General features: G+C 49.8%; 1 protein-coding gene across 4 annotated transcripts in view; it reads left to right on the top strand.

The window, feature by feature from the left end:
• Nucleotides 1-25,634, top strand: part of DNAH1 (dynein axonemal heavy chain 1) — an 83,888-nt gene that overhangs the window by 12,960 nt on the left and 45,294 nt on the right. For all 4 annotated transcript variants that reach the window (XM_010347058.3, XM_074403757.1, XM_074403758.1 and 1 more), the window contains 15 exons: nucleotides 359-520; nucleotides 1,561-1,813; nucleotides 15,589-15,746; nucleotides 16,592-16,803; nucleotides 17,542-17,840; nucleotides 18,932-19,082; nucleotides 19,942-20,135; nucleotides 20,252-20,477; nucleotides 21,029-21,148; nucleotides 21,527-21,609; nucleotides 22,474-22,615; nucleotides 23,104-23,259; nucleotides 23,654-23,852; nucleotides 23,932-24,185; nucleotides 25,366-25,578. In XM_010347058.3, coding sequence (XP_010345360.2) covers nucleotides 359-520; nucleotides 1,561-1,813; nucleotides 15,589-15,746; nucleotides 16,592-16,803; nucleotides 17,542-17,840; nucleotides 18,932-19,082; nucleotides 19,942-20,135; nucleotides 20,252-20,477; nucleotides 21,029-21,148; nucleotides 21,527-21,609; nucleotides 22,474-22,615; nucleotides 23,104-23,259; nucleotides 23,654-23,852; nucleotides 23,932-24,185; nucleotides 25,366-25,578 — 2,822 coding nt within the window. The remainder of the gene's footprint in view (nucleotides 1-358; nucleotides 521-1,560; nucleotides 1,814-15,588; nucleotides 15,747-16,591; nucleotides 16,804-17,541; nucleotides 17,841-18,931; nucleotides 19,083-19,941; nucleotides 20,136-20,251; nucleotides 20,478-21,028; nucleotides 21,149-21,526; nucleotides 21,610-22,473; nucleotides 22,616-23,103; nucleotides 23,260-23,653; nucleotides 23,853-23,931; nucleotides 24,186-25,365; nucleotides 25,579-25,634) is intronic.

Below are 25,634 nucleotides of genomic sequence, written 5' to 3'. Positions count from 1 at the left end.
ATCTATGACCTTACAGCTGGGTTCTCAGCAGGTCTCCCGTTAGCTTAGGGCTTTCGTGCCTCCTGTCCCAGCCTCCCATTGGCCTGTGTGTCTCTCTGTCCTGGTGGAGGTTGTGCTGAACACCAGGGCAGAGAAGCCTGGTCTTTCTGGCTCCTCCTGCAGCCTGGGGTTCTTCAGAGGCCAGCTCAGCTGGGAGGAAGCAGGGCCCTGTCTGCTGGAGCAGAAGGGGGCATCCCAGCAGGAGGGACGCCAGCCTGGTGACCTCTGAGACTCATTCAGAGCACTGCTGCCTGCACTCAGAGGCCCCTTCCTGCACCCATGGCAGAGGGCACTGGTGGGGTTTTCCCTCCTGTTTCAGAGGACCCCAAGAATCCGAAGCTAACTTACAAATGGTGCGAGGTAGGCGTCCTGGACTATGACGAGGAGAAGAAGCTATACCTGGTACACAAGACAGACGAGAAAGGCCTGGTGCGAGATGAGATGGGAAGGCCCATCTTGAATGCAGGGGTCACCCCTGAAGGTACGAGCTCCTGCCACTGCCCCAGGCAGACCCCTAGCTCGGTCCTGGCTAGCCTGTGACTGAGGCCAACCCTGCCCAGGGCACTGCCAGACCAGGTCTGGATTCTGCTTTGCTCTGTTTGCCCAACACCCTGACCAGTCAGGACCAGAGGACTCATCACTCAGAGACCCCAGAAAGGGCAAGTGGCTGTTATTTGGCATGTAGGCTCTGAGCCCAAGTCCCATCAGTTAGTGATGCCTGCCCTGGGTATGGCGTCAAGGGATAGGCACTTGAATAGCCATGCCTGTATAACTTCTTGTTCAAATTCTTCCTTCCCTCCCCTCCCCCTCCTCCCCTCCTCCTCCCCCTTCTCTCCTCCCTTCCCCTTCCTTCCCTCTTTCTCCCTTCCCACTCCTCCCCCTTTCCTTCCCTCCCCTCCCCCTTCTCTTCCCTCCCCTTCCCCCTCCTCCCCTCCCCCTTCCCTTCTCTCCCCTTTCCCCTCCTCCCCTCCCCCCTCCTCCCCCTCCCGCTTCTCCCTCCCCTCCCCTCCTCTCTTTTCTTTTCAAGATGAAGTCTGGCTCTGTCGCCCAGGCTGGAGAGCAGTGGTACAATCTCAGCTCACTGCAACCTCTACCTCCCAGGTTCAAGTGATTTTCGTGCCTCAGTCTTCCAAGTAGCCGGGATCACAGGCACCTGCCACCATGCCCAGCTAATTTTTTGTATTTTTAGTAGAGACAGGGTTTTACCATGGTGGACAGGTTGGTCTCAAACTCCTAGCCTGATGATCCACCTACCTAGGCCTCCCAAAGTGCTGGGATTACAGGCGTGAGCCACCACACTTGGCCTTGTCTAAACACTTTCACATCCGCCCATGACACCCTGTGAGATGGGCCAGGCAGGGAATGTCATCATGCCCATTTCACAAATGCAACTGGGAGTCCAAAGAGGGAAACAACTTGCTGAGGGCCACTGGGCATCAGCAGCACAGCCAGCTAGAACGTGGTGCTTTAGCTCAGAAAGCCTGACTGCGTGTCCCCTTCTCCCTCCCACCCGGCCCCCAGGAAGGCCACCCCTTCAGGTCTGTCAGTACTGGGTGCCACGAATCCAGCTTCTCTTCTGCGCTGAGGACCCTTGTGTGTTCACACAACGTGTGGTCCAGGCCAACGCCTTACGCAAGAACACGGAGGCACTGCTGCTCTACAACCTGTATGTGGACTGCATGCCCTCTGACAGCCGGCGCGTCATCAGTGAGCAGAGCCTGAGCAAGATCAAGCAGTGGGCCCTGAGCACGCCCGGGATGCACAAAGGCCCCTTGTGAGTTCCTGCTCAGCCTTGCCCATGCCTGGGCATTTCCTCCTCCAGGGAGCCTTCCATGGGTGGTTGGTGCTTCTCCAGTGGAGAGCTTCCTCAGGGCTCATCTGTTTGAGACTGTCCTGCCTATTGCCCTGTGGATTTATTGGGAACCCAAACAATTTTTTGTTCATCTCTAGATCCCTCATTATCAATATGAACTCATGGATTCTTATTTTATTCAAAGGGTTACAACTGAGTACTTTCAAAAATGTTTGATGCTCAATTGTCCCAGATTTGGCCAGTGGGAGACTTTTCAAGCTAATTCTTGTGTCTTTGTATCATGTTCCCATCGTTCTTCAAAACCATTGGATGATGATTTATTAGCAAGGTGACCCTAAGATAACTTTACTTTCTGGCACAGCAAGAATTTCCAGGCTCATTGTGTACTTTCCCAGGTCCAGTCCTGAAACCAGATGTTTCTCCAAGGAAGTTCCTTTTGTTTATTATTTTAGTTTATTTTTTGAGAGAGATTCTCACTCTGTCACCCATGCTGGAGTTCCTGGAGTGCAGTGGCACCATCTTGGCTCGCTGTAGCCTCAGTTTCCTGGGCTCAAGCAATCCTCCCACCTCATCCTCCCAAGTAGCTGAGATTTCAGGCATGTACCACCACATCTGGCTAATTTTGTTTATTTTTTGTAGAGACAGATCTCCCTATGTTGCCCAGGCCGGTCTTGAATGCCTACGCTTAAGTAATTCTCCCACCTTGGCTTCCCAAAGTGTTGGAATTATAGGTGTGAGCCACTATGCCTGGCTGGAAGTTTCTTTTAGTTGAGGAATGATAGTTAGAAGCCAAGATCTGGGCATCAGATGTGCTCATTGCTACTGAGATTTCATTGCTTCGAGACTCCCACAGCAGACAGATCTGGGAAATATATATACAGATAGTCCCCAATTTATAATGGTTTGACTTACCATTTTTTCTTTTTTCTTTTTTTTTTGAGATAAAATCTTACTCTGTCACCCAAGCTGGAGTGCAGTGGCATAATCTCAGCTCATTGCAACCTCCACCTCCCGGGTTCAAGTGATTCTCCTGCCTCAGCCTCCCAAGTAGCTGGAAGTATAGGTGTGTGTTACCACGCCTGGCTAATTTCTTGTATTTTTAGTAGAGACGGGGTTTCACCGTGTTATCCAGGATGGTCTCAATCTCCTGACCTCATGATCTGCCCACCTGGGCTTCCCAAAGTGCTATGCTGGGATTACAGGTGTAAGCCACCACACCGGGTTTTTTATTCTGAGACAAGTTTTACTCTTGTCGCCCAGGCTGGAGTGGCTTGATCTCGGCTCACTGCAACCTCCGCCTCCTGGGTTCAAGAGATTCTTTTGCCTCAGCTGCCTGGGTAGCTAGGATTACAGGTGCCCGCCACCATGCTCAGCCAATTTTTGTATCTTTAGTAGAGATGGGGTTTCACCATTTGGCTAAGCTGAGCTCAAACTCCTGACCTCAGGTGATCCTCCCGCCTCAGCCTCCCAAAGTGCTGGGATTACAGGCATGAGCCACCGTGCCCGACCAACTTACCATTTTCCAACTTTATGATGGTGCAAAAATGATATGCATTCAGTAGAAAATGTACTTCAAGCACCCATACAGCCAGTTTTTTATTCATTTTCAGTACAGCTTTTAATACATTTCAAGAAATTTTAAACACTTTATTATAAAATAGCTTTGGTTACATAATTTTGCCCATCTGTAGGCTAATGTAAGTGTTCTGAGCACATTTAAGGTAGGTTAGACTAAACCATGGTGTTGAGTAGCTTAGGTGTATCAAGTGCATTTTAAATTTACGACAGATTTAGTTGGAATGTAGCCCCACTGTAAGTAGAGAAGCATCTGTATATTTATAGTCACGCATCGCTTAATGATTGGGACACATTCTAAGAAATTCATCATTAGGTAATTTCATCATTGTGCAAACACCACAGTGTGTACTGACACAGACCTAGATGATATAGCCGCCTGCACCACCAGGATATATGGTACTGACTAGTGCTCCCAGGCTATAAACCTATGCAGCGCGTGGTTACTGAGTACTGCAGGCAACTGTAACACAATGGCAAGTATTTGTGTATCTAAACATAAAAAAGGTACAATAAAAATACAGTATACAAGATAAAACGTGGTACATCTATGTAGGGCACTCACCATAAATGGAGCTTGCAGGACTGGAAGTTGCTCTGGTTGAGTGAGTGGTGAGTGAATGTGAAGACCTAGGATATTACTGTGTACTTTATAAACACTGTACATACTTAAACTACACTAAGTTTATTTAAAATTTTTCTTTCTTCAATAATAAGTTAACCCAACACACCTTAGGGCCAGGCATGATGGCTTATGCCTGTAATTCCAGCACTTTGGGAGGCCAAGGTGGGTCGGCCACGTTCAACACTAGCCTGGCCAACATGCCAAAACCCCGTGTCTACCAAAAAAAAAAAAAATACAAAAATTAGCTGGGCACGGCAGCACACAACTGTAATACCAGCTACTTGGGAGTTTGAGGCACTAGAATTGCTTGAACCTAGGAGGCAGAGGTTTCAGTGAGCTGAGATCGTGCCACTGCACTCCAGCCTGGGTGACAGAGTGAGACTATCTTAAAAAAATATGTATATATATAATAAATAAATAAAACTTTAGCTTACTTTAACTTTTCCATTTTATAAACTTTTTTTTTTTTTTTTTTTTTTGAGATGGAGTCTCACTCTGTCACCAGGCTGTAGTGCAATAGCACAATCTTGCATCATTGCAACCTCTGTCTCCTGGGTTCAAGCAATTTTCCTGTCTCAGCCTCTGAAGTAGCTGGGACTACAGGTGCACACCACCACACTCAGCTAATTTTTGTATTTTTAGTAGAGACAGAGTTTCATCATGTTGGCCAGGATGGTCTTGATCTCTTGGCCTCATGATCTGCCCTCCTTGGCCTCCCAAAGTACTGGGATTACAGGTACGAGCCACTGCACCTGGCCTTAATTTTTTAAGAAACTTTTTGACTCTTTTATAATAACATAAAAAAAATTTTTTTAAGGTTGGATGCAGTGGCTCATGCCTGTAACCCCAGCACTTTGGGAGGCTTAGGTGGGTGAATCACTTGAGGTCAGGAGTTCAAGACCAGCCTGGCCAACATAGTGGAATCTCGTCTTTACTGAAAATACAAAACTTAGCTGGGCGTGGTGGCATGTGCCTGTAATCCCAGCTATTCGGCAGGCTGAGGCAAGAGAATCTCTTGAACCCGGGGAGGTTGCAGTGAGCCAAGGTGGTGCCTCTGCACTCCAGCCTGGGTGACAGGTGAGACTCTGTCTCAAAATCTATCTATATATTTTTTTCTTAAATTCTTATTCTATAAGCTTTTTATTAAAAATTGATTTTTTTGATTTTTAAACATTTTTGTTAAAAACAAAGACACCCAAATGTCCAATATAAATTGGCTTATTTTTAAAAATAATTTTAAAAATTGGTAAAAGTTTTATCTAGCATGCACAAATATTGATTCTTAAGTATTCTTCAGCAGCATTTAATAAATGTATAGGCAGGTACAAGTAATTTCTGTGTATTTTGAGTTAATGTCAAAATCATATGAATATTGCAGAATAAACAGGGGAGTTATAAAAATACAGCTAGAGATATGAAAAAAAAAAAAAAAAAAAACAAAGACACAAGAACACACATTAGCTTAGGCCTGCACAGGGTCTGGGTCATCAATATCACTGTCTTCCAGCTCTACATCTTGTCTCAGTGTCTTCAGGGACAGTAACATGCATGGAGCTATCATCTTCTATGACTATGGGATACTTCCTGAAGGACCTGCCTGAGGCTGTTTCATAGTTAACTTAAAAAAAAAAAAAGGAGTACACGCTAAAATAACAAATAAAAAGTATAGTATAGGGTAGTAAATAAACCAGGAACATAGTCATTTATTACCATTATGACGTATTATGTTCTGTACATAACCATACATGCTATGCTTTTATATGACTGGCTGCAGTAGGTTTGTTTACACCAGCGTAACCATAAACACATTAGTAATGTGTTGCGTTACGGCATTACGATGGCCATGATGTCACTAAGAAATGGAAATTTTTTGACTCCATTATAATCTTATGGGACCACCATCATATATGCAATCTGTAACCAAAATATGATTATTTAGCATATGACTGTCTGTATACGACTCAAAATAGCTATCACTCAGAAAGCTATACACAGAGATCTGTCACTTTCCACCTCCCCATCCTGTCCACGTTCCCTATCTTTCCCACTGTAATCCTACCACATGCCCACAGGTAACCAATATTGATAGTTTCTGGTTTATTCTTTCTGTGTTTTTTATTGCACAAATGAGCAGAAACATGTATATTTCAGACATATATACGTTTTCTTATACTCCTTCCTTTCTCATGTGAAGGGTAGCCTGCTATAGATATTCTTTTGCACACTGAATTGTCTTGGCATCCTTGTTAAAAATCATTTGACTGGCCGGGTGCAGTGGCTCACACTCATAGTCAAATGTTAAAAATCATTTGACTGGCCGGGCGCGGTGGCTCCCAAATTTTAACACTTTGGGAGGCCAAGGGGGTGGATCACCTGATGTCAGGGCGTTCGAGACCAGCCTGGCCAACATCATGTAACCCCATCTCTACTAAAAATACAAAAATTAGCTGGGCATCGTGGCACATGCCTGTAGCCCCAACTATTCAGGAGGCTGAGGCACAAGAATCATTTGAACCCAGGAGGCAGAGGTTGCAGTGACCCAAGATCTCACCACTGCACTCCAGCTTAGGTGACAGAGCGAGATTCCATCTCAACAACAACAAAAAAAGAAATAAATTGGTCTATTTTAATATTTCTACTTCTAATGGAGTCATTTTCATATACATTGTTTCTCTAAAAAATTATCCATCTTATATCTGTTTTGAAATATATTTGCATATAATTCTGTAAAGTTGTTTTTTATTTTCAATTTTTTTCTTGTTTAATATTTACTGCTCCTCATTACTCTTATTTTGTAGAGTCATGCTCTCTTCCTGTTTCTTTCTGGTTTGGGTTTATTAAGTTACTTAGTAGCTTGTATTTTTTTGTTGTTGTTTTTGAGGCAGAGTTTAGCTCTTGTTGCCCAGGCTAGAGTGCAATGGCACAATCGGCTCAGTGCAACCTCCGCCTTCTGGGTTAAAATGATTCTCCTGCCTCAGCCTTCTACGTAGCTGGGATTACAGGCACCACACCCAGCTCATTTTTTATATTTTTAGTAGAGACAGGGTTTCACCATGTTGGCCAGGCTGCTCTTGAACTCCTGACTTCAGGTGATCCACCTGCCTTGGCCCCTCAAAGTGCTGGAATTTCAGGTGTGAGCCACTGTGCCCGGCCTGGTGTGTTAATTTAAAAAAGAGGTTTTAGGTTTATTAATGTGATTGACTGCTTTTCTACATCTCCCTTATGAATTTCTACTTTTATCTTTATTTTCTTCCTTGTGCCATCTTTTGGCTTATTTGTTATGTTGTATAGTTTGTGTGTTGGGGGTGTGTGTGTGTGTGTGTATGTATGTGTGTGTGTGTGTGTGTGTGTGTGCGTGTGTGCCTGCATGTATTAGGAATTTATTTCATTCTTAGTGTCAAATGTGCTTGAGGCTATGAACTTTCTTCTGATAATTGCCTTAAAAGTAGTACACAGATTCTGATGCCTAGTATTTCACTTTTTTTTCTCTTGAGACGGAGTTTTGCTCTGTTGCCCAGGCTGGAGTACAGTGGTGCAATCTCAACTCACTGCAACCTCCTCCTCCTGTGTTAAGCGATTTCTCCTGCCTCAGCCTCCGGAGTAGCTGGGATTACAGGTGTATGCCACCACGCCCGGCTCATTTTTGTATTTTTAGTAGAGACAGGGTTTCACCATGTTGGCCAGTTTGGTTTTGAATTCCTGGCCACAGGTGATTCGCCTGCCTCGGCCTCCCAAAGTGCTGAGATTACAGTTGTGGGCCACTGTACCTGGCCCTTTTGCCCATTTCTCAAATGGGATTATTCATTTTTTCATTGTTCATTTTTGTTTAAGTTCCTTATAGATTCTGGATATTAGACTTTTGTCAGATGTGTAGTTTCTGAATATTTTCTCCAATTCCACAGATTGTCTGTTTTCTCTGTTGATAGTTGCTTTTGCTGTGCAAAAGCTCTTTAATTAGGTCCCACTCTTCAATTTTTGTTTTTGTTGCAATTGCTTTTGAGGACTTAGTCATAAATTCTTTCCCAAGGCCGATGTCTAGAATGCTGATTCCTAGGTTTTCTTCTAGGATTCTTAGAGTTTGAGGTCTGGCATTTAAATCTTTAATCCTGGCCAGACTAGATGGCTGACACCTGCAATCCCAGCACTTTGGGAGGTTGAAGCAGGTAGACGGTTTGAACTCAGGAGTTCAAGATCAGCCTGGGCAACATGGTAGAACCCCATCTCTACAAAAAATATGTGTATATATATGTGTGTGTGTACACACACACACGCGCACACACAAATTAGCCAGGCATGGTGGGGGGTGCACCTGTAGTCCTAGCTCTTTGGGAGGCTGAGGTGGGAGGATCACTTGAACCTAGGAGGGGGAGGTTGCAGTGAGCCGAGCTGGTGCCACTGCACTCCAACCTGGGTGACAGAGCAAGACACTGTCTCAGGAAAAACAAAACAAAACAAAACAAAACTTAAATCTTTAATTCATCTTGAGTTAATTTTTATTTATGGTGAAAGGTACAGGTCGGTTTCAACCTTCTGCATATGGCTAGCGAGCTATCCCAGCACTATTTATTGAATAGGGAGTCCTTTCCCCATTGCGTATTTTTGTCGACTTTGTTGAAGATCAGATGGCTTTAAGTGTGTGGCTTTATTTCTGTGCTCTCTATTCTGTTACATTGGCCTATGTGTCTGATTTGAACCAGTAACATGGTGTTTTGGTTACTATAGCCTTGTAGTATAGTTTGAAGATAAGGTGATGCCTCCAGCTTTGTTCTTTTTGCTTAGGTTTTCTTTGGCTATTCAGAGTCTTTTTAGGTTTCATATAAATTTTAGACTAATTTTTTCCTAGTTCTGTGAAAAATGACTTGGTAGTTTGATAGGAATTGTGTTGAATCTGTAGATTGCTTTAGACAGTATGGTCATATTAATAATATTGATTCTTCCAGTCCATTAGCATGGAGTGTTTTTCCATTTGTTTATGTCATCTCTGAGTTCTTTTAGCAGTGTTTTGTAGTTCTTCTAGAGATCTTTCACCTCCTTGGTTAGATGTATCCCTAGGTATTTTTCTGTGGCAATCATAAATGAAACTGTATTCTTAATTTGGCTCTCAACTTGTATGGAAATGCTCTTGATTCTTGTACATTGATTTTGTTTCCTGAAACTTTACTCAAGTTGTTTATCAGTTCCAGGAGCCTTTTGGTGGAGTTCTAATGCTCTCTGATCTGCATTTTACTTTGCTTGATATCAACATTGCCACCTGACATCTTATTGTTTCATTTGTCCGATAAATCCCTCTATTTTGAGCCTTTCTGAACTAATTTGTTTTATATCAGTTTCTTACTTTCAGAATGTAGTTTGGATTTTATTTGTGAGCCAACTTCTTCTTGTAATAGGTGAGTTAAGCCCATTCACATTTGTTGGTATGGCTAATAGGTTTGACCTCAACTCAGTCATATTACTTCCTGTTAAAATCATTATGTGTATTGTAATACAATGCTATATTTCTTTCTCTACATGGTATGTTTTCTTAGTTCTTTCATTTTAAAAATTTCTTTTGGCATTTAGGAAGGTTTATGCCTTTATTTTAGTGGTTTCTTTTGTAGTCTCCATTATACCCTGCTTTCCTACTTAACCCTTTAATATTTGGCCTGTTTTATTTTTGTTGTTTGTTTTGTTTTGAGACAGGGTCTTGCTCTGTCACCCACACTAGAGTGCAGTAGCACAATCATAGCTCACTTCAGCCTTGACCTTCTGGGCTTAAGCTATCCTCATACCTCAGCCTCCCAAGTAGCTGAGACCACAGATGTGATTAATTTCTGTATTTTCTTGTAGAGACAGGGTCTCCTGCTGTTGCCCAGGCTGGTCTCAAACTCCTGGGCTCAAGCAATCTGCTCACCTCAGCCTCCCAAAGTGCTGGGATTATAGGAGTGAGTCACCATGCTCAGCTCTACTTATTTATTTATTTTTTGAGACAAAGTCTTGCTCTGTCACCCAGGCTGGAGTGCAATGGTGGTGATCTCTGCTCACTGCAACCTCTGCCCACCATGTTCAAGCAGTTCTCCTGCCTCAGCCTCCCAAGTAGCTGGGATTGCAGGCGCCCACCACCACGCCTGGCTAATTTTTGTACTTTTAGTAGAGATGGGGATTCATCATGTTGGCCAAGCTGGTTTTGAACTCCCGACCTCAAATGAGCCTCCTGCTTCGGCCTCCCAAAGTGCTGGTATTACAGGCATGAGCCACTGCACCCAGCCTCTACTTAATATTTTAACTATTAAAATATTATTACTATTTTCTCCGCACTCATCTCCACCTTTTAGTCTTAAATTTACAATAAACTCTGTTAAATGTCATTCTTTTCTTCTGAAGTTTACCGTCATCTCTTGGTTGTATTAAGTTCCTTTTCTAGTAGATTCCTGATGAAGAGCTGAAGGGTATAGAGTTCCTTGAGTTCTCACATGTTTAAAACTTGAAGGGAGGCTTGACCAGATATAAAGTTCTTAGTTCACACTTTTATTCTATGAGTTTAAAAAAAAATGCTCCTCTTTGGTTGCCTTGCCTATGTGTTGCTTTTAAGAATTCTGAGGCCAGCCAGGCACACACCTGTAATCCCAGCACTTTGGGAGGCCGAGGTGGGCGGATTGCCTGAGGTCAGGAGTTCAAGACCAGCCTGGCCCGCATGGTGAAACCCTGTGTCTACTAAAAATACAAAAATTAGCTGAGTGTGGTGGCATGCACTTGTAATCCCAGCCACTCAGAAGGCTGAGGCAGGAGAATTGCTTGAGCCCGCAAGGCGGAGGTTGCAGTGAGCAGATTGGGCCATTGCACTACAGCCTGGGCAACAGAGTGAGACTCTGTCTCAAAAACACAAAAAACAAAAAATGGTGGCTTATGTCTGTAATCCCAGCACTTTGGGAGGCCAAGGCGGGCAGATCATGAGGTCAGGAGTTCAAGACCAGCCTGATCAACATGGTGAAACCCTGTCTCTACTAAAAATACAAAAATTAGCCAGGCATGGTCATGGGCGCCTGTAATCCCAGCTACTCAGGAGGCTGAGGCAGGAGAATCGCTTGAACCTGGGAGGTAGAGTTTGCAGTGAGCCAAGATTGTGCCACTGCACTCCAGCATGAGTGACAGAGCCAGACTCCATCTCAAAAAAAAAAAAAAAAAAAGAAAAAGAAAAAAAAAAAGAAATTTATCTTGAATTATAGTTTTTGAATCTTGGTCCTGTTCCATTCTTTTGTTTTTCCTCATCAAGGATTCCATTATATATTTATATCTCCATATCTTTTTATATATTGCTGCTGCTTTGCCTATCTTCTAACTCAACCACTTTCTGACCCTTTTTAGTTATTTCTTTTTAATTTTATTTATTTATTTATTTATTTTGTTTATTTTTAGTCAGAGTCTGGCTCTGTGGCCAGGCTGGAGTGCAGTGGTAGAATCTTGTCTCACGGCAACCTCTGCCTCCCAGGTTCAAGCAATTCTCCTGCCTCAGCCTCCTGAATAGCTAGGACTATGGCGCGGCACTACCATGCCCAGCAAAGTTTTGTATTTTTAGTAGAGACGGGGTTTCACTGTGTTGGTCAGGCTGGTCCCAATCTCTTGACCTTGTGATCCGCCGTCCTCAGCCTCCCAAAGTGCTGGGATTACAGGCGTGAGCCACTGCACCTGGAGATTTTAATTATTTTTAAAAATTGTGTTTTCCTTCATTTACTTCCTTTATTGTCTCTCATTTTTACTCTCTTGTTTATATTCTGCCTTTCTTCAATTTGCTTCATTAGGCTTTGATTTGACTATTTTCTCTTGGGCACCTTGTAATTTCACCTTCCTCCCTGGGATAATTTTATTTTCTGTTTTTTCCTTGAGCTTGATTAAATCTCTTTTCTTACTGTTATTTGTCCAGTTCTGTGTTTTCTTTTTGAATTTCTGATTCAGGGTGGTTTTTCAGATGCCCAAACACTTGTTTTAGGCTATTTAGCTGAAGTGCTATGTTACAGTTCTCTTCTACTTGGTCCTTGTTTATTTTTTTAGATCAGATGGGAATTTTATCCGTTAAGATGCTCTCGTCTTCTCAAGCATCCAAACAAAGCTAAACAATGCTTTTTTTTTTTTTTTTTTTTTTTGCTTATAGAAAAAAAATGTAGTCGGCGTTCACCTATTCATTTCAGGATTTGGAGTGATTTGCAAGCTTTCTAGTCCAAGGGCGCCCTCTTCTGTCAGTATTGCACACTAGTTGTTTTTGTTTTGTAAATGAGTGTGTGTGTGTGTGTGTGTGTGTGTATGTGTGTGTGTGTGTGTGCACATGCGCGCACGCATGTGCTGGGGAGAGGGATGTGGGTCCTCCAAGGTTTTTGTTCTCTTATCTTGCAGAACTCAAGATTTCACTTTTGCTTCTTTTCCCTTCCCCTGCAGTCTGCAACGGACTCCTTTCCTTTTATCTCCTGTCCTTTAAGTCATGCCTTTCAAAGAATACTGCCTTGAATTGCATGTGCTTAAGTCCCTTCCTTGTCGTAAGTGCTCTGATTTACCAGGACACTTTTTCAGTATTTTTACAGCCAGGGTTACTTTCTCTTTTTTTGAGATGCAGTCTCACTCTTTCGCCCAGGCTGGAATGCCCAGGCACAATCACACCTAACGATAGCCTCAAACTCTTGGGCTCAAATAATCCTCCTACCTCAGCCTCCCTGGTAGCTGGGACTACAGGCCTATGCCACACACCCACTCATTTTTTAAATTTTTTGTAGAGATGGGGTCTCGTTCTGTTGTCTGGGCTGGTCTCAAACTCCTGGGCTCACATGATCCACCTACACTGGCCTCCCAAAGTGCTAGGATGAAAGGCGTGAGGCACTGCGCCTGGCCTGGGTTACTTTCTCTTTCTGGTAGGATTTTATGTATGTATGTATGTATGTATGTATTATATATATTTTTTGAGACAAACTCTTGTTCTGTAATCGAGTCTGGAGTGCAGTAGTGTGATCTCGGCTCACTGCAAACTCTGCCCTCTGGGTTCAAATGATTCTCCTGCATCAGTCTCCCGAGTAGCTGGGACTACAAGCACTCACCACATTGCCCGGCTAACTTTTGTATTTTTAGTAGAGACAGGGTTTCACCATGTTGGCCAGGCTGCTCTTGACCTCCTGACCTAAGGTGATCTACCCGCCTCGGCCTCTCAAAGTGTTGGGATTACAGGTGTGATTCACCCTACCCAGCCTCAGGTAGGATTTTAGATCTGACTTAGGCCTGCCACTATTTCCCTCTTCAGTTTTCCTTAGCCTGCCCTTGTTCTCTGTGAAAACTTGCAACAAGAGTATGAGAGACAGCTCACTGGAGATTAATGTTTATTTTTTAATTTAAAGACAATTTGAAATTTAGGCAGTCTTCTTATTCTAGTTGTGCTAAAGGTGCAGGTTTTGGTAGTGTTAGTTTTTCCTTCCCTCCCTTCCTTCCTTTCTTCCTTCCTTCCTTCCTTCCAAGGATATATTTGGAGATTTGAATCAATGTAGCCACCTTACCATTGCTGTCCAGAATTCTGTTTCTTGAATTTTATTCAATTTATAATGTTTTTGGCTTTAAGTATCAAAGATGCTGGTCTCGGGTTGGCTGAGATGGCAGGGAAGTGTGTTACTGTACCTGCAGCAGGAAAAGCACTGCAGTATGTCCCCGGTTTGGTGCCTCAGGGCTCTGCCTCCAGTGTGTGCTGGCTTTATCTTCAGGCAAGAGGGCAGCGGCAATTTCATGAGCACAGTAAGGGTTGTCTTAGATTGGGTTCTCTAGAAGCAGACCCTGATTTGGGGATTCTTGTGCAAGCGATTGATGAAATCCTCTCAGAAGAAATCTATAAGGAAGTAAGGGAAGCAGGATATAATAGAAGAAGCTGCTGGTGAAATATGATTTTAGAAGTCTAGCCTCAGCCTGATCCTGTGGGAAACTCTGGAGCAAGCATGACACCACCGAATTTGTCCTGGAGGGAGCCAGAATAAGAGGGCTTGATTTTTTTTTTTTTTTTTTTTTTTAGACAGGATCTTGCTCTGTCCCCTAGGCTAGAGTGCAATGGAGCAATCTTAGCTGACTGCAGAGGGCTTGACTTTTATATCTCTGCATAAGTGGTTGATCATAACTGGGATGTGTTCCCCTTGCTAAACCAACTGCAGTCGGGGCAAGCTCCACAAGATTGGCTCGAACTAGCTGAGATGTACCCCTGGAGCTGGGGCTGTGTCATGTTCCCCTGAGTCTAGTGAGGAAGTACTGAATTCTGGAACATAATTGAGGAAGAAGGGAGGGAGTGGATTTCAGGCCAGCAAGCAGCCATGTGTGGAAGTACCCATCTTGTGCCAGGCACTGGGGACATTGCAGTGAACATTTCCAACAAAGAGCCTGCACCCTGGGGACTCAGCCTGGCCAGGAAGACAGACAATGAGAAATCTGGGTGATTCAGCGTTCCGATAAGTGCTGTGAAGACCAAGCGAGAGAAGGGAATAAAGATGTCTCAGAAGGGCTTCTTTCTATTAGGTGCTCAGGGAAAGCCTCCCTGACAGAGGTGCTGTCATTTGCGCTGAGGTCTAAAACAGTAAGGGAAGAAGAGGATTCTGGCAGAGGGAACAGAAGTGCAGAGGCTGAGGTAGGGACAAGTTTGTGGTACTTGAGGAGCAGGACAGGGTTACTGTGGCTGGAATGCAAAGAGAGATGTTGGTGGGGGAGGCTGGACCACACGCAGGCCAGGGCCGAGATGCAGCCACGGGCCAACAGTCTCTGCTCGCCATGGGTGCTACTGAGCAGAGGAGTGGCTTGATCATGTACATGTTTAAAATATATCTTTCCCCCTTGCCAAGTGGAGAATGGGTTGTAAGGGGGCAAGTGTGGAAGCAGGGAGATCAGTGAAGAGACTCATGCCATAATCGTGCCAGAGACCATGATGGTGGCTTGAACCAGAATAGCAGCTGAGCAGCAGGGGAGAAAGATGTATATTTGAGGCTTCCTCAGAGGTAGAGCCAGCGAGAGCTGCAATGGACTAAATGCAAGCTCACCCCAGGTCTGGCGATTTCCAATCTCAGAGCCCAGTTCCAGGGTGAAGTGCAGGGGTCCCCCACCCTCGGGCCCAGTTGTGGTATTGCGCAGCCTGAGCTCTCAGCACCTTCAAGGCACTGCCATGATTGCTCGGTGAAAGCAAAGGAGCTCGGTGGCAAGCATCCTCCACTGAGCCATGGGCAGCGGGCGGGGGTGCTGCAGGGGAGGTGCAGGCAGTGAGTGGGCAGCTCTCTGAGGCTTCCAGGCCCAGGACTTCCTGCACCCCGTCCCACTGCTCTGGGGCCTGCCTTGGCTTGCAGAGACTGGCCACAGAAAATGGGGACAAGGGGCATGAAAGAAGCAGGGGAAGCGCACTTGGAAGTTAGTGGCTCAGGGCCAGGTAGGGGTGTGGCCATGAATCCAGAGGGAAAGCCCTAAATGCATGTCCCCAGGTCCATGCCAGAGCAGAGCCTGGCCCCGGCTGGGATTCACAGGATGTGGAGCCCCTGACGCCTCCGTCTCCTGTCTCCATGGGCAGGGTTCTAGAGCACCTCAGCAGTCTCGCCAGAGAAGTGAGCCTGGACTATGAGCGCAGCATGAACAAGATCAACTTTGACCACATTGTCTCTTCCAAGCCTGAGACCTTCTCCTACGTGACCCTCCCCAAGAAGGAGGAGGAGCAGGTGCCTGAGCAAGGTGAGGGTCACTGGACCAAGACGGGCCCCATGGCCGTCCACGTGGCCGGAGCTACCCCCCAACCCTCCCCTCCAGGATCGTCTGCTCTGCCACTGTGGGCATCATCAGCCCGACACTCCCTGCACCTTCCCTGTCTCCAGCACTTGTCCCACTTCTCCCAGCTGCCTGGAGGGTTCTGGACCAGGGGAAGGGGAAGAAGGCTCTTTTTGAACATATTAGTGGGAATTGCACAGAAGTGGCAAGGTGAATGTGTACTAGGAAACAATGTTTCCACAGTAGATGGAAGGGGCTCTGCTGCTCTGACCTAGAGGACAGTCCTTCCTACAGTAGCAAGAGGAGACTGAGTCTCAGAGCAGGATCCTGGGGCCCGAGAACGCTCCTTGTTTTGAGCTCCCCTGCCAGTCTTCTTAGACTCAGCTTCCTGTGTGTCATGTACTCAGGATGCAGGCTGGGGTGTGGACAGTGGGCATTCCAAGAGGTCCTGGTACCCACATCTTCCTTCCTCGGTGCTCCAGGGCAGGCTGTGGACAGACCTTGAGCTTGTTTGCAGCACAGGCAGGGGTAGATGAGGAGAGGGTCCACGGTTCTCATCTACTTCTCAGAGGAGTCTGTGACTAAGGAGTCCTAGAAGGAGTTCCTTTATCCATCTCAGAGTGGGCACCTCACTAAAGAGCTGCAGCACCACTCTGGCAAACTATGGGAAAAGTGGGGCTCCGGGAACCCTAGTCCCTCTTCCGGGGAGAAGGCAGAAGTCACGGCCCTCCATCAAGCGCCTGTGGATTTGTCCTGTGTCCTGGTGTGGCGAGGCAGGGTCTGATCCTGGCCCTTGGCCACTACCCCTGCAGGGTTGGTGAGTGTCCCCAAGTACCCCTTCCGGGAGCAGAAGGAGGACTTCACCTTTGTGTCCCTGCTCACACGGCCAGAGGTCATCACGGCCCTCAGCAAGGTGAGGGCCCAGTGCAACAGTGTGACCACCATGTCCCTGTTCCACTCAAACCTCTCCAAGTACAGCCGCCTGGAGGAGTTTGAGCAGATCCAGTCACAGACCTTCTCCCAGGTTTGTAGGCATCAAGGACACAGAGGGGCAAGTATAGGGCAGACCCTCAGGGCCGGCAGGCACAGGTCGGGGCTGCAGTGGAAGGCCTAGGTCAACAGGCCACGTGGCGAGGCTGTGAGCTCCTCCTTTTCTCAAAACCTGTCCTCAGCCTCTTCCTAGACGTTATTGGAGGCTGGGGTGGGGACTGAGGTTGACAGCTCATCTTGGAGAGAAAGGGAGAACCAGGGTGGGCTCTATTTCCAATCCCTTTCCATCCCAACTCTGTTTGCCTCTGAAGCAGACCCCTTGTCTTAGAAGGGGAGCAGGAACCTCAGGCACCCCTGTGTTGACCTGCAGATTGGGGTATGATGGGGTGGGGCCCCTCTTCTGTCTCTCTGCCTCATTGTCTATGTCTTTCCCTCTCAGTCTGTTTTTGTCTTGTTCTCTGTCTCTCTGCTTCTCTCTTGTCTCATTCTCTGGGTCTCTGTCTCTCATGGCTGGAGGGAAAGTCCTGCTTCTGCTGCCCCATATTCCCTCTCTCCTTTCTTCCCTCCTTCCCCTGATCCCAGCAGCCCTGAGCCCCCAGGGTCACGTGAGGCTGTTGGTTGGCAGGGCTTGGCAGTAGTTGGGGTAGGGGACATCCCTCCACAGTCAGATGAGCCCTGAGCTTCAAGTGCCCTGGTGCTTTGAGTCTCTGAGTGTGTCTATAGGTGATGGGTCGCCAGGGCGGCCATGTGATGATGCCTGCGGCCACTCCAGGTGCAGATGTTCCTCAAGGACAGCTGGGTCAACTCCCTCAAGGTGGCCATGCGCAGCAGCCTGCGTGACATGAGCAAGGGCTGGTACAACCTCTATGAGACCAACTGGGAAGTGTACCTGATGTCCAAGCTGCGCAAGCTGATGGAGCTGGTGAAGTACATGCTGCAGGACACGCTGCGCTTCCTGGTGCAGGACTCACTCGCCAGCTTCTCACAGTTCATCAGTGATGCCTGCTACAGCGTGCTCAACTGCACCGACGACATGGTCTGGGGTGACGACTTAATTAACAGCCCTTACAGGTGGGGCCCGGCTGGGCAGAGGCACCTGTTGATAGTGGAGCTGTTCCTTGCTAGGCCCCAGTGGTTGGGATGGAGCAGGGTGGAGGACAAAGGCCAGGGTGCCCATCTGTGCCAGGTCCCAGGCAGGAGGGAGAGCTGAGCTCCCTGTAGGCTGCTGGGCAGTGTCCTGCCAGCCCTGGTTTGCATTGCTTCCGGTGACCTTCACTCACTCGGTCATTGAGTTACTCCATGGAGAAATATTCTTTGAGCACTTTCCACGAACCAGGCACGGTTCTAAGGGAACAAGAGAGGCCCAGTCCCTGGTCTCATGGGGGAGACAGGCAGCAAACAGATAAATAAATACACATAGTCATTGCCAGTTTGGGCAGGGGCCATGATAGACACTGGGGGTGGGCCTTTGCCAGGGTGTCAGGGAGGAGATGACATCTGTGCCAAGACCTGAGACATAAGAAGAACCCAGTTGTGATGGGATGCGAGGTGGAGGGAGGTACAGGCGGAGAGAGAGCATGGGCAGAGACGCTGAGGGGAAGACAGGCCTGGCACTGCTCACTCAGCTCGAGGTCATCGTGCAGTCAAGGAAGGAAAGGCTGCCCAGTGTGGCTGGAGTCAGGGAGGGCTGCTCAGAATGCAGTGGGAGAGGTTGCAGGGACCAGGCCAGATCTCACGGGGCCTCCTGAAGTCTCAGCTTGGGGCTGGATTCATTCTAAGTATAGTCAGAAGCCATCAGAGGGCCCCAGCTGAGCTCCAGTCTTGGCTCTTGCTGCATAGCAGAGATCGGAAGCCAAGGAAGATGGGCTCCCAGGGAGAGTGTGGGGGCCACAACGCTAGGTCCTGACAACCTCAACACAGGGGTGGGGGGGCCTCCCTCTCTTGTGGTGCTTGTGGACCTTGGAGCATGTCAGGAGCTGAGGAATCTGTTTGTTCAGCCTGGGTCTTCCTCTCTGGCAACTTGGAGGTGTTTGGGAAGAAAGAAAAGTCAAGGACTGTGTACGGAAGGTCCAAGAGCCATAGCGCTGAGGAAGGGCAGAGGGCCGCCCCTACACACAGGCCTCCTAGGCCTCTGCCCACAGTCAGACCGCCATTGCCTGCAGGCCCCGGAAGAATCCCCTGTTCATCGTGGACCTGGTGCTGGACAGCTCTGGGGTGCACTATAGCACCCCACTGGAGCAGTTCGAGGCATCTCTGCTGAACCTCTTCGACAAGGGCATCCTGGCCACCCACGCCGTGCCCCAGCTGGAGAAGGTACACGCTGCAGCCTGAGCAGGTCCCAGGCCCTGGCTGCCCTGGCTGCCCTGGCTGCCCTGGCTGCCCTGGCTTCCCTGGCTGCTGATGGCTCTCTGCGTCTCAGGGTGCTGCTGCAGTTTAGCTGTATCACAGGCCTTCTGTCCGGCAGGCAGTATGCTCAGCCCTGTAACTCTCAAGTATCTCATTTAATCCTCATCACAGGCTGCACTGGGAACTATTATTAACACCCGCATTCTGTAGGTGAGGCTTGGAGAAGTGTGATACCCTAAGATTGCATAGCTGCTAAGTGTTGGAACTGTGATCTGAACTCTGGGCTTGCTGGACCTCTGCTGCCACGGTCAGATCTGACGCAGACCCCACGTTCTTGATCCCACCCAGCTCCTGCCCTCTCTTCATCTCCGGAGGGGGTCACGGGCCAGCTTCTAATACAGAACCTCTGTCCAAAGCCCCAACTAGTCACTGTCACTGCACACCCCCAGCTGTACACAGCCCACTTCCAGGTCCAAGAGCCCCGTGCCCTAGCCCTTCTTGTCTCCCCTGCTGGTCAGTCACAGCCTTCACGACCCAGTTGTCTTTTCTGCGCCTTTCCTTGGCCCTGGGCTGAGTCAGGCCCAGGCAGGGGAAGATGCTGCTCATTAGTGGGCCTCACAGGGCCTTCTGACCTTATAAAGAGACAGCACAGTAAAACCCCCTCCCCAGCACCCCAACTCTCTGCAGCCACCGTGCCATCCACAGGCTTCAGGCACATCCTGCCTGTATTTGCCCTGCTCCTCGGGAGGAATCTCCACCTCCAGCCCCTCTGCTTCTTCGCCACCTGGCTCATCCAGCACTGCCCCTCCCATGCCTTCCCTCACAGCTGGTGATGGAGGACATCTTCATCAGCGGTGACCCCCTGCTGGAGTCGGTGGGCCTTCATGAGCCACTGGTGGAGGAGCTACGGGCCACCATCGCCAGCTCCATGGCCAAGGCCATGATCCCACTGCAGGCCTACGCCAAAGAGTACCAAAAGTACCTGGAGCTGAGCAACAACGACATTGCCACTTTCCTCAAGTGCGTACGTGTGCCCCTGCGCGTCCAAGGGTGTCCGTGTGTCGGCCAGCGCACATGACTCCCTGCCAACCCTGCTCACTGTCCTCTGCTCCCTCCCATGTGCTTGCTGTCCTCAGAGCCTACCAGACGCAGGGCCTGTCGGCCCAGGAGGTGCGGGAGGTGGTGCTCACCCACCTGCGGGAGAAGGAGATCCTGGACAGTTCGCTGCCCAGCAGCATCATCATTGGGCCTTTCTACATCAACACCGACAACGTCAAGCAGAGCCTGTCCAAGAAACGCAAGGCCCTGGCCACTTCCATGCTGGACATCCTTGCCAAGAACCTGCACAAGGAGGTGGACAGCGTAAGTGCCCACCCGCCCCGCCTCAGTGACCACAGCAGCACACGTGCACCCTCACATACCCAGCAAGATGTCCCCAGTCAGGGTCTGGGGTGTCTGCAGAGCTCAGTTGCCAAGGGAAGGAGCTGGAAACCCTGTCCCATCCCCGCCTGTCTACAGGGAGCTGTCCCATATGGGAGGTCCCAGGAAACAGGAGTTTCTACCTCCTTCCCCAGACTTGCAGAGGCCTGGGAAGCCTCACAAAGGACACCCTTGGTGGATTTGTTTCATGGAGCTGGGGAGTATGAGTGCAAGTCTCAGAAGCCCTGCGTGTATTGGTGGGGCCAGAGGAGGCTGGGAGGTTGAGGTGTGCCAGGTCACACCCTTGGCCCACTAACAGCCCTCAGCAACCCAGGGAGCCCACCAGGAGCACCCCTCTTGGAAAGTGCTGCAGGGTATTGGGGTAGGGGGAACAGTTCCCTGTCAGGAGATGCTGGAGACCAAGGAGGAGGAGCAGGCCAGGGAAAGCAAAGGAGCAGCACGCCACCCTCCCCAGCACCTCCTCCCACTGCCAGATCTGCGAGGAGTTCCGCAGCATCAGCCGCAAGATCTACGAGAAGCCCAACAGCATTGAGGAGCTGGCTGAGCTGCGAGAGTGGATGAAGAGCATCCCGGAAAGGCTGGTGGGCCTGGAGGTGAGACGGGGGCCAGGAGGCACAGAGCCGGTGTTAGAGTCTGAAGGCTGGGGCAGGCAGGGCCTGGGAGGTCAGGACCCAGGAGGCTGAGGGGGAGGTGGACAGAGCACAGATGGGGTTTGGGGGCTGTGAGCCAGGGCTTCAGAGCTCTGCTGTCTGGGTGCTGGGGGCTGGAAGTTGGACGTGTGGCTGCCATGGCTCTTGGAGTCCTGAGCCTGATGCTGCCCTTGCACGCTGGGCCTCCCCTCTGGCCCAGGCCTTTCTACTCTGAAACAGAGCAGCCCCTCTCTAGTTCCCGTCTCTTTGGGGAGCCAGGTCCCAATTACCCACCCTGCTCCCCGGTACACGTGCAGTTCTCATTACCACCCGTCTGTGCAGGAGCGGATTGTGAAGGTCATGGATGACTACCAGGTCATGGATGAATTCCTCTACAACCTCAGCTCAGATGACTTCAATGACAAGTGAGTGGGAGCTGGGCCCCCATGCCAGGTGCAGGGTGGAGTGTGAGGGGAGCTGCTGAGCTGCAGAGGCTCCCAAATGCCCCACCTGCCACAGCCTGTGCAGTCTCCCCAGAAACGCCCCACCGAGATTCCAGAGGCCAGGGCTCCACACATGGGCCAGGACCAAGCAGAGCTAGGTGGCCAGTAAAGCAGAAGGAATTCATTTGGGCCTTTTGGCCTCAGGTGCTCCCCAACCTTGTCTCTGTCCCGTCAGTAGCCAGAGACCCCACACCCAGCACTGCCTCACAGATGGTGGGGGCAGTCAGGACCATCAGGGTCCTGCCCAGGAGCCCGGAGACACTGGCAGACAGGGCACCTGGGTGCCAGGGGGAACTCCCCAGGGTCAGCATCCATAGGCCAGCTTCAGGGGAAAGCCTCACATTCCACAGGTCCCCGGTGTCAGCTGGGCAAAAGGAGTAGGTCTGACATGAAGGCAGCTGGCATGAGGGCCCTGGCTAGAGACTGCGGCTTTGCCTCCTCCAAGGAAAGGCCACTGAGGCTTAAGAGTGGAACTCGACCCCACTCCTCTCACTTCCCCTTGGTCCTGGTCACTGCACTGGACATGTTGGGTCTGCATCTCACTAGATGCAGACTGCAGCTCCCAGGGGGCAGAGCAGCCTCCCTGATGGTGGCGGTAGCTGCCTCCCAGCTCACCTGCACTTCCCAGCTGTCCGGCCCCAAGTGGCCTCCACAGCTGCCTGGATTTTCCCGGTTCCCCCTTCTCTCTGGCTGCCTGGGTACCTGGTGGGATGCCCCTGCCTGGCCTTGCCACCCCACCACTTCAGCTGCGATATTTCTCCCAATCCCCATCCCCATCCTGGCCAGATGGATTGCCAGCAACTGGCCTTCTAAGATCCTCGGGCAGATAGAGATGGTGCAGCAGCAGCATATGGAGGATGAGGAGAAGTTCCACAAAATCCAGATCATGGATCAGAACAACTTCCAGGAGAAACTGGAAGGGCTACAGGTGGGGCACAGCTGCAGGCTTGGTGCTGGACACACCCTCCATCCCACCACACACACGCACAGTTCTCTAGGGCTCAGTCTCACTTCTTGCATTCAGGAGGTGCTGAGTCAACGTGTGATGGGTGAGCAGATAGATGAATGAATACATGGCTGAAAGAATGAACCTAAAGGCCAAAGAGATGCCTGGGCAGCAAGCTCCAGAAAGATTCAGAGTAGTAAAGACCCCAGCTCTTCTGTTGTGACCATGGTGGCCCAGTGGGCAGTGGGCCCAGCGTCAGGGCACTGGGTCTCCCCTGGCCCTGCTATGTTACCACAGGGCAGTCAGCCTGCCTGTGATGGGCTAGGAATCTGCTCACTCCAGGAGAACAGCCTCCTTACACTGGGAGGAGTGGATGTCCTGGGACCTCTGGTTCCCTGGGGTTTGCATGGGAAGGCGTGGACACAAATGAGGCTGCAGGGGCACCTGACCCACTGCTCCTTGGCCTGCAGCTGGTGGTAGCTGGCTTCTCCATCCACGTGGAGATTTCGCGAGCACATGAGATTGCCAACGAGGTGCGGCGCATGAAGAAGCAGCTGAAGGACTGCCAGCAGCAGGCTGTGCTCTACAACAACCGCGAGCGCATCTTCGGCTTGCCCATCACCAACGTAGGCCTCCCGCAGGCGCCCTGCCCCTAAGCCCCCTGGCTCGAGGAAGCAGCTCGTGTAGATGCAGCTGCCAGGTGGCAGGGCTCTGGCATTTAGGGCCAGGGTAGAGCAAGCTGCAGATTGGAGACAGCCCAACCCTGGCCCTCAGGTTGAGGAGGCCCCTGGGACCAGGCAGAAGGTCTGAGGGTCAGCCCAGGTCTGGTGCAACAGCTCAGAGCCCAGCTCTCGGGTGGGAAGAGAAGAAGGGAGACCAGGCCCAGGTCTGTGGGGGCAGGGGCAGGGACAGCAGCTAGGAACAAGGGAGAGGGAGAGGACCTTGCCCAGAAGGGGCAGCATGGAGAGAGACTGGGGAGCTCCCCAAGTCAGCCCCAATCCTGCCCTCCTGTCCCTGCAGTACGACAAGCTCTCCAGGATGGTGAAGGAGTTCCAACCCTACCTGGACCTCTGGACCACAGCCTCTGACTGGCTGCGCTGGTCAGAGAGCTGGATGAATGACCCCCTGTCCGCCATCGATGCTGAGCAGCTAGAGAAGAACGTGATTGAGGCCTTCAAGACCATGCACAAGTGTGTGAAGCAGTTCAAGGACATGCCAGGTAAGGAGCCACCCCAGTGGGTCCCCTCCTTCCCTGCCTCCACTGGCTGCCTCTCATGCCCTTCTGTCCTACCCTGCAGCCTGCCAGGAAGTGGCCTTGGACATCCGGGCCCGCATCGAGGAGTTCAAACCATACATCCCGCTGATCCAGGGGCTGCGTAACCCTGGCATGCGTAACCGGCACTGGGAGGTGCTGTCCAACCAGATCAACATCAACGTCAGGCCCAAGGCCAACCTGACCTTTGCTCGCTGCCTTGAGATGAACCTGCAGGACCATATTGAGAGCATCAGCAAGGTGGCCGAGGTGGCTGGCAAGGAGTATGCCATCGAGCAGGTGGGCAGCCATCAGCAGGCCCACCTACCCCACCCAGGCCCTGCCGGACAGCCTGGCCTCCTGCTCTGGCAGCCACAGCCACTTGGGAGGATGACAGTAATAAGCCCCATGCCTGGGGTCATGAGGCCCAGGAGTTGAGATGCATTCTATTAAGTGAGTTAATAATACACATAAAGTTCTTGACAGGGTCCGCCATTGCCATTATTCTTCAGTTACACCTCTCAAGAGCCTCAGGAAGGAGCTGATAACATTATCCTCAATTTAACAGATGAGTTAGGCTGGGCGCAGTCACATGCCTGTAATCCCAGTACTCTGGGAGGCTGAGGAGGAAGGATCGCTTGAGCCCAGGAGCCTGGGCAACATAGAGAGACCCCCGTCTCTACAAAAAATTAAAATACCAGCTAGGCATGGTGGCATATGCCTATAGTTCCAGCTACTTGGGAGGCTGAGGCTACAGTGAGTGGTGATTATGCCACTGCACTCCAGCCAGGAAGACAGAGTGAGATCCCGTCTCAAAACAAAACAAACAAAAAAACAGATAATCAATTAAGACTCAGAAAGGTTCAGCAACTGGCCAGGGTGACACAGTAAATGCCAGAGGTGAGACCAGCACCCACACTCCTCCTCACCTTAGTTGCCTCCCAACACAGGTACAACCACATGCAGCACATGTGTAAGGGTGAATTGGGCCAGGCGCGGTGGCTCACACCTGTAATCTCGGCACTTTGGCAGGCTGAGGCCAGTGGGTCACCTGAGGTCAGGAGTTCGAGACCAGCCTGGCCAACATGGTGAAACCTTGTCTCTACTGAAATGCAAAAAATAGTCGGGCGTGGTGGCATATGCCTGTAGTCCCATTTACTTGAGAGGCTGAAGCAGGAGAATTGCTTGAACCCAAGAGGCAGAGGTTGCAGTGAACCAAGATTGCGCTGCTACACTCCAGCCTGGGTGATAGAACGAGACTCTATTTCAGGAAAAAAAAAAAAAAAAGAGAGTGCATTGGCCCTGAATTCAGATGAGGGCTCACATGGGACTTGCTGACAGACAAGCTGAGACTGTCTGCCAGAGGGGCCATGTTAAGGTCATGGTCAGGTGCTGTCTGCTGCTTCCCTGGTCAGGGTTAGTCAGATAGCAGCAGGACCATTCCCTCCTGGGACTCAACCTGGCTTGTCCCCTACTCCAGGCACTGGACAAGATGGAGAAGGAGTGGTCAACCATCCTGTTCAACGTCCTGCCCTACAAGGAGACAGACACCTACATCCTGAAGAGCCCAGATGAGGCCTCGCAGTTGCTGGACGACCACATCGTCATGACCCAGAGCATGTCTTTTTCACCCTACAAGAAGCCCTTTGAGCAGCGCATCAACTCCTGGGAGAACAAACTGAAGCTGACCCAGGTCAGCCCTCCCCCGAGTGCTTCCCTCATCACTCCACCACCCAGACAGCCCCGGCC

The sequence above is a fragment of the Saimiri boliviensis genome, chromosome 8 (assembly GCF_048565385.1).
Source record: "Saimiri boliviensis isolate mSaiBol1 chromosome 8, mSaiBol1.pri, whole genome shotgun sequence".
In the NCBI taxonomy this organism is placed as follows: Eukaryota; Metazoa; Chordata; class Mammalia; order Primates; family Cebidae; genus Saimiri; species Saimiri boliviensis.
This window is presented reverse-complemented; position numbering and strand designations above follow the sequence as displayed.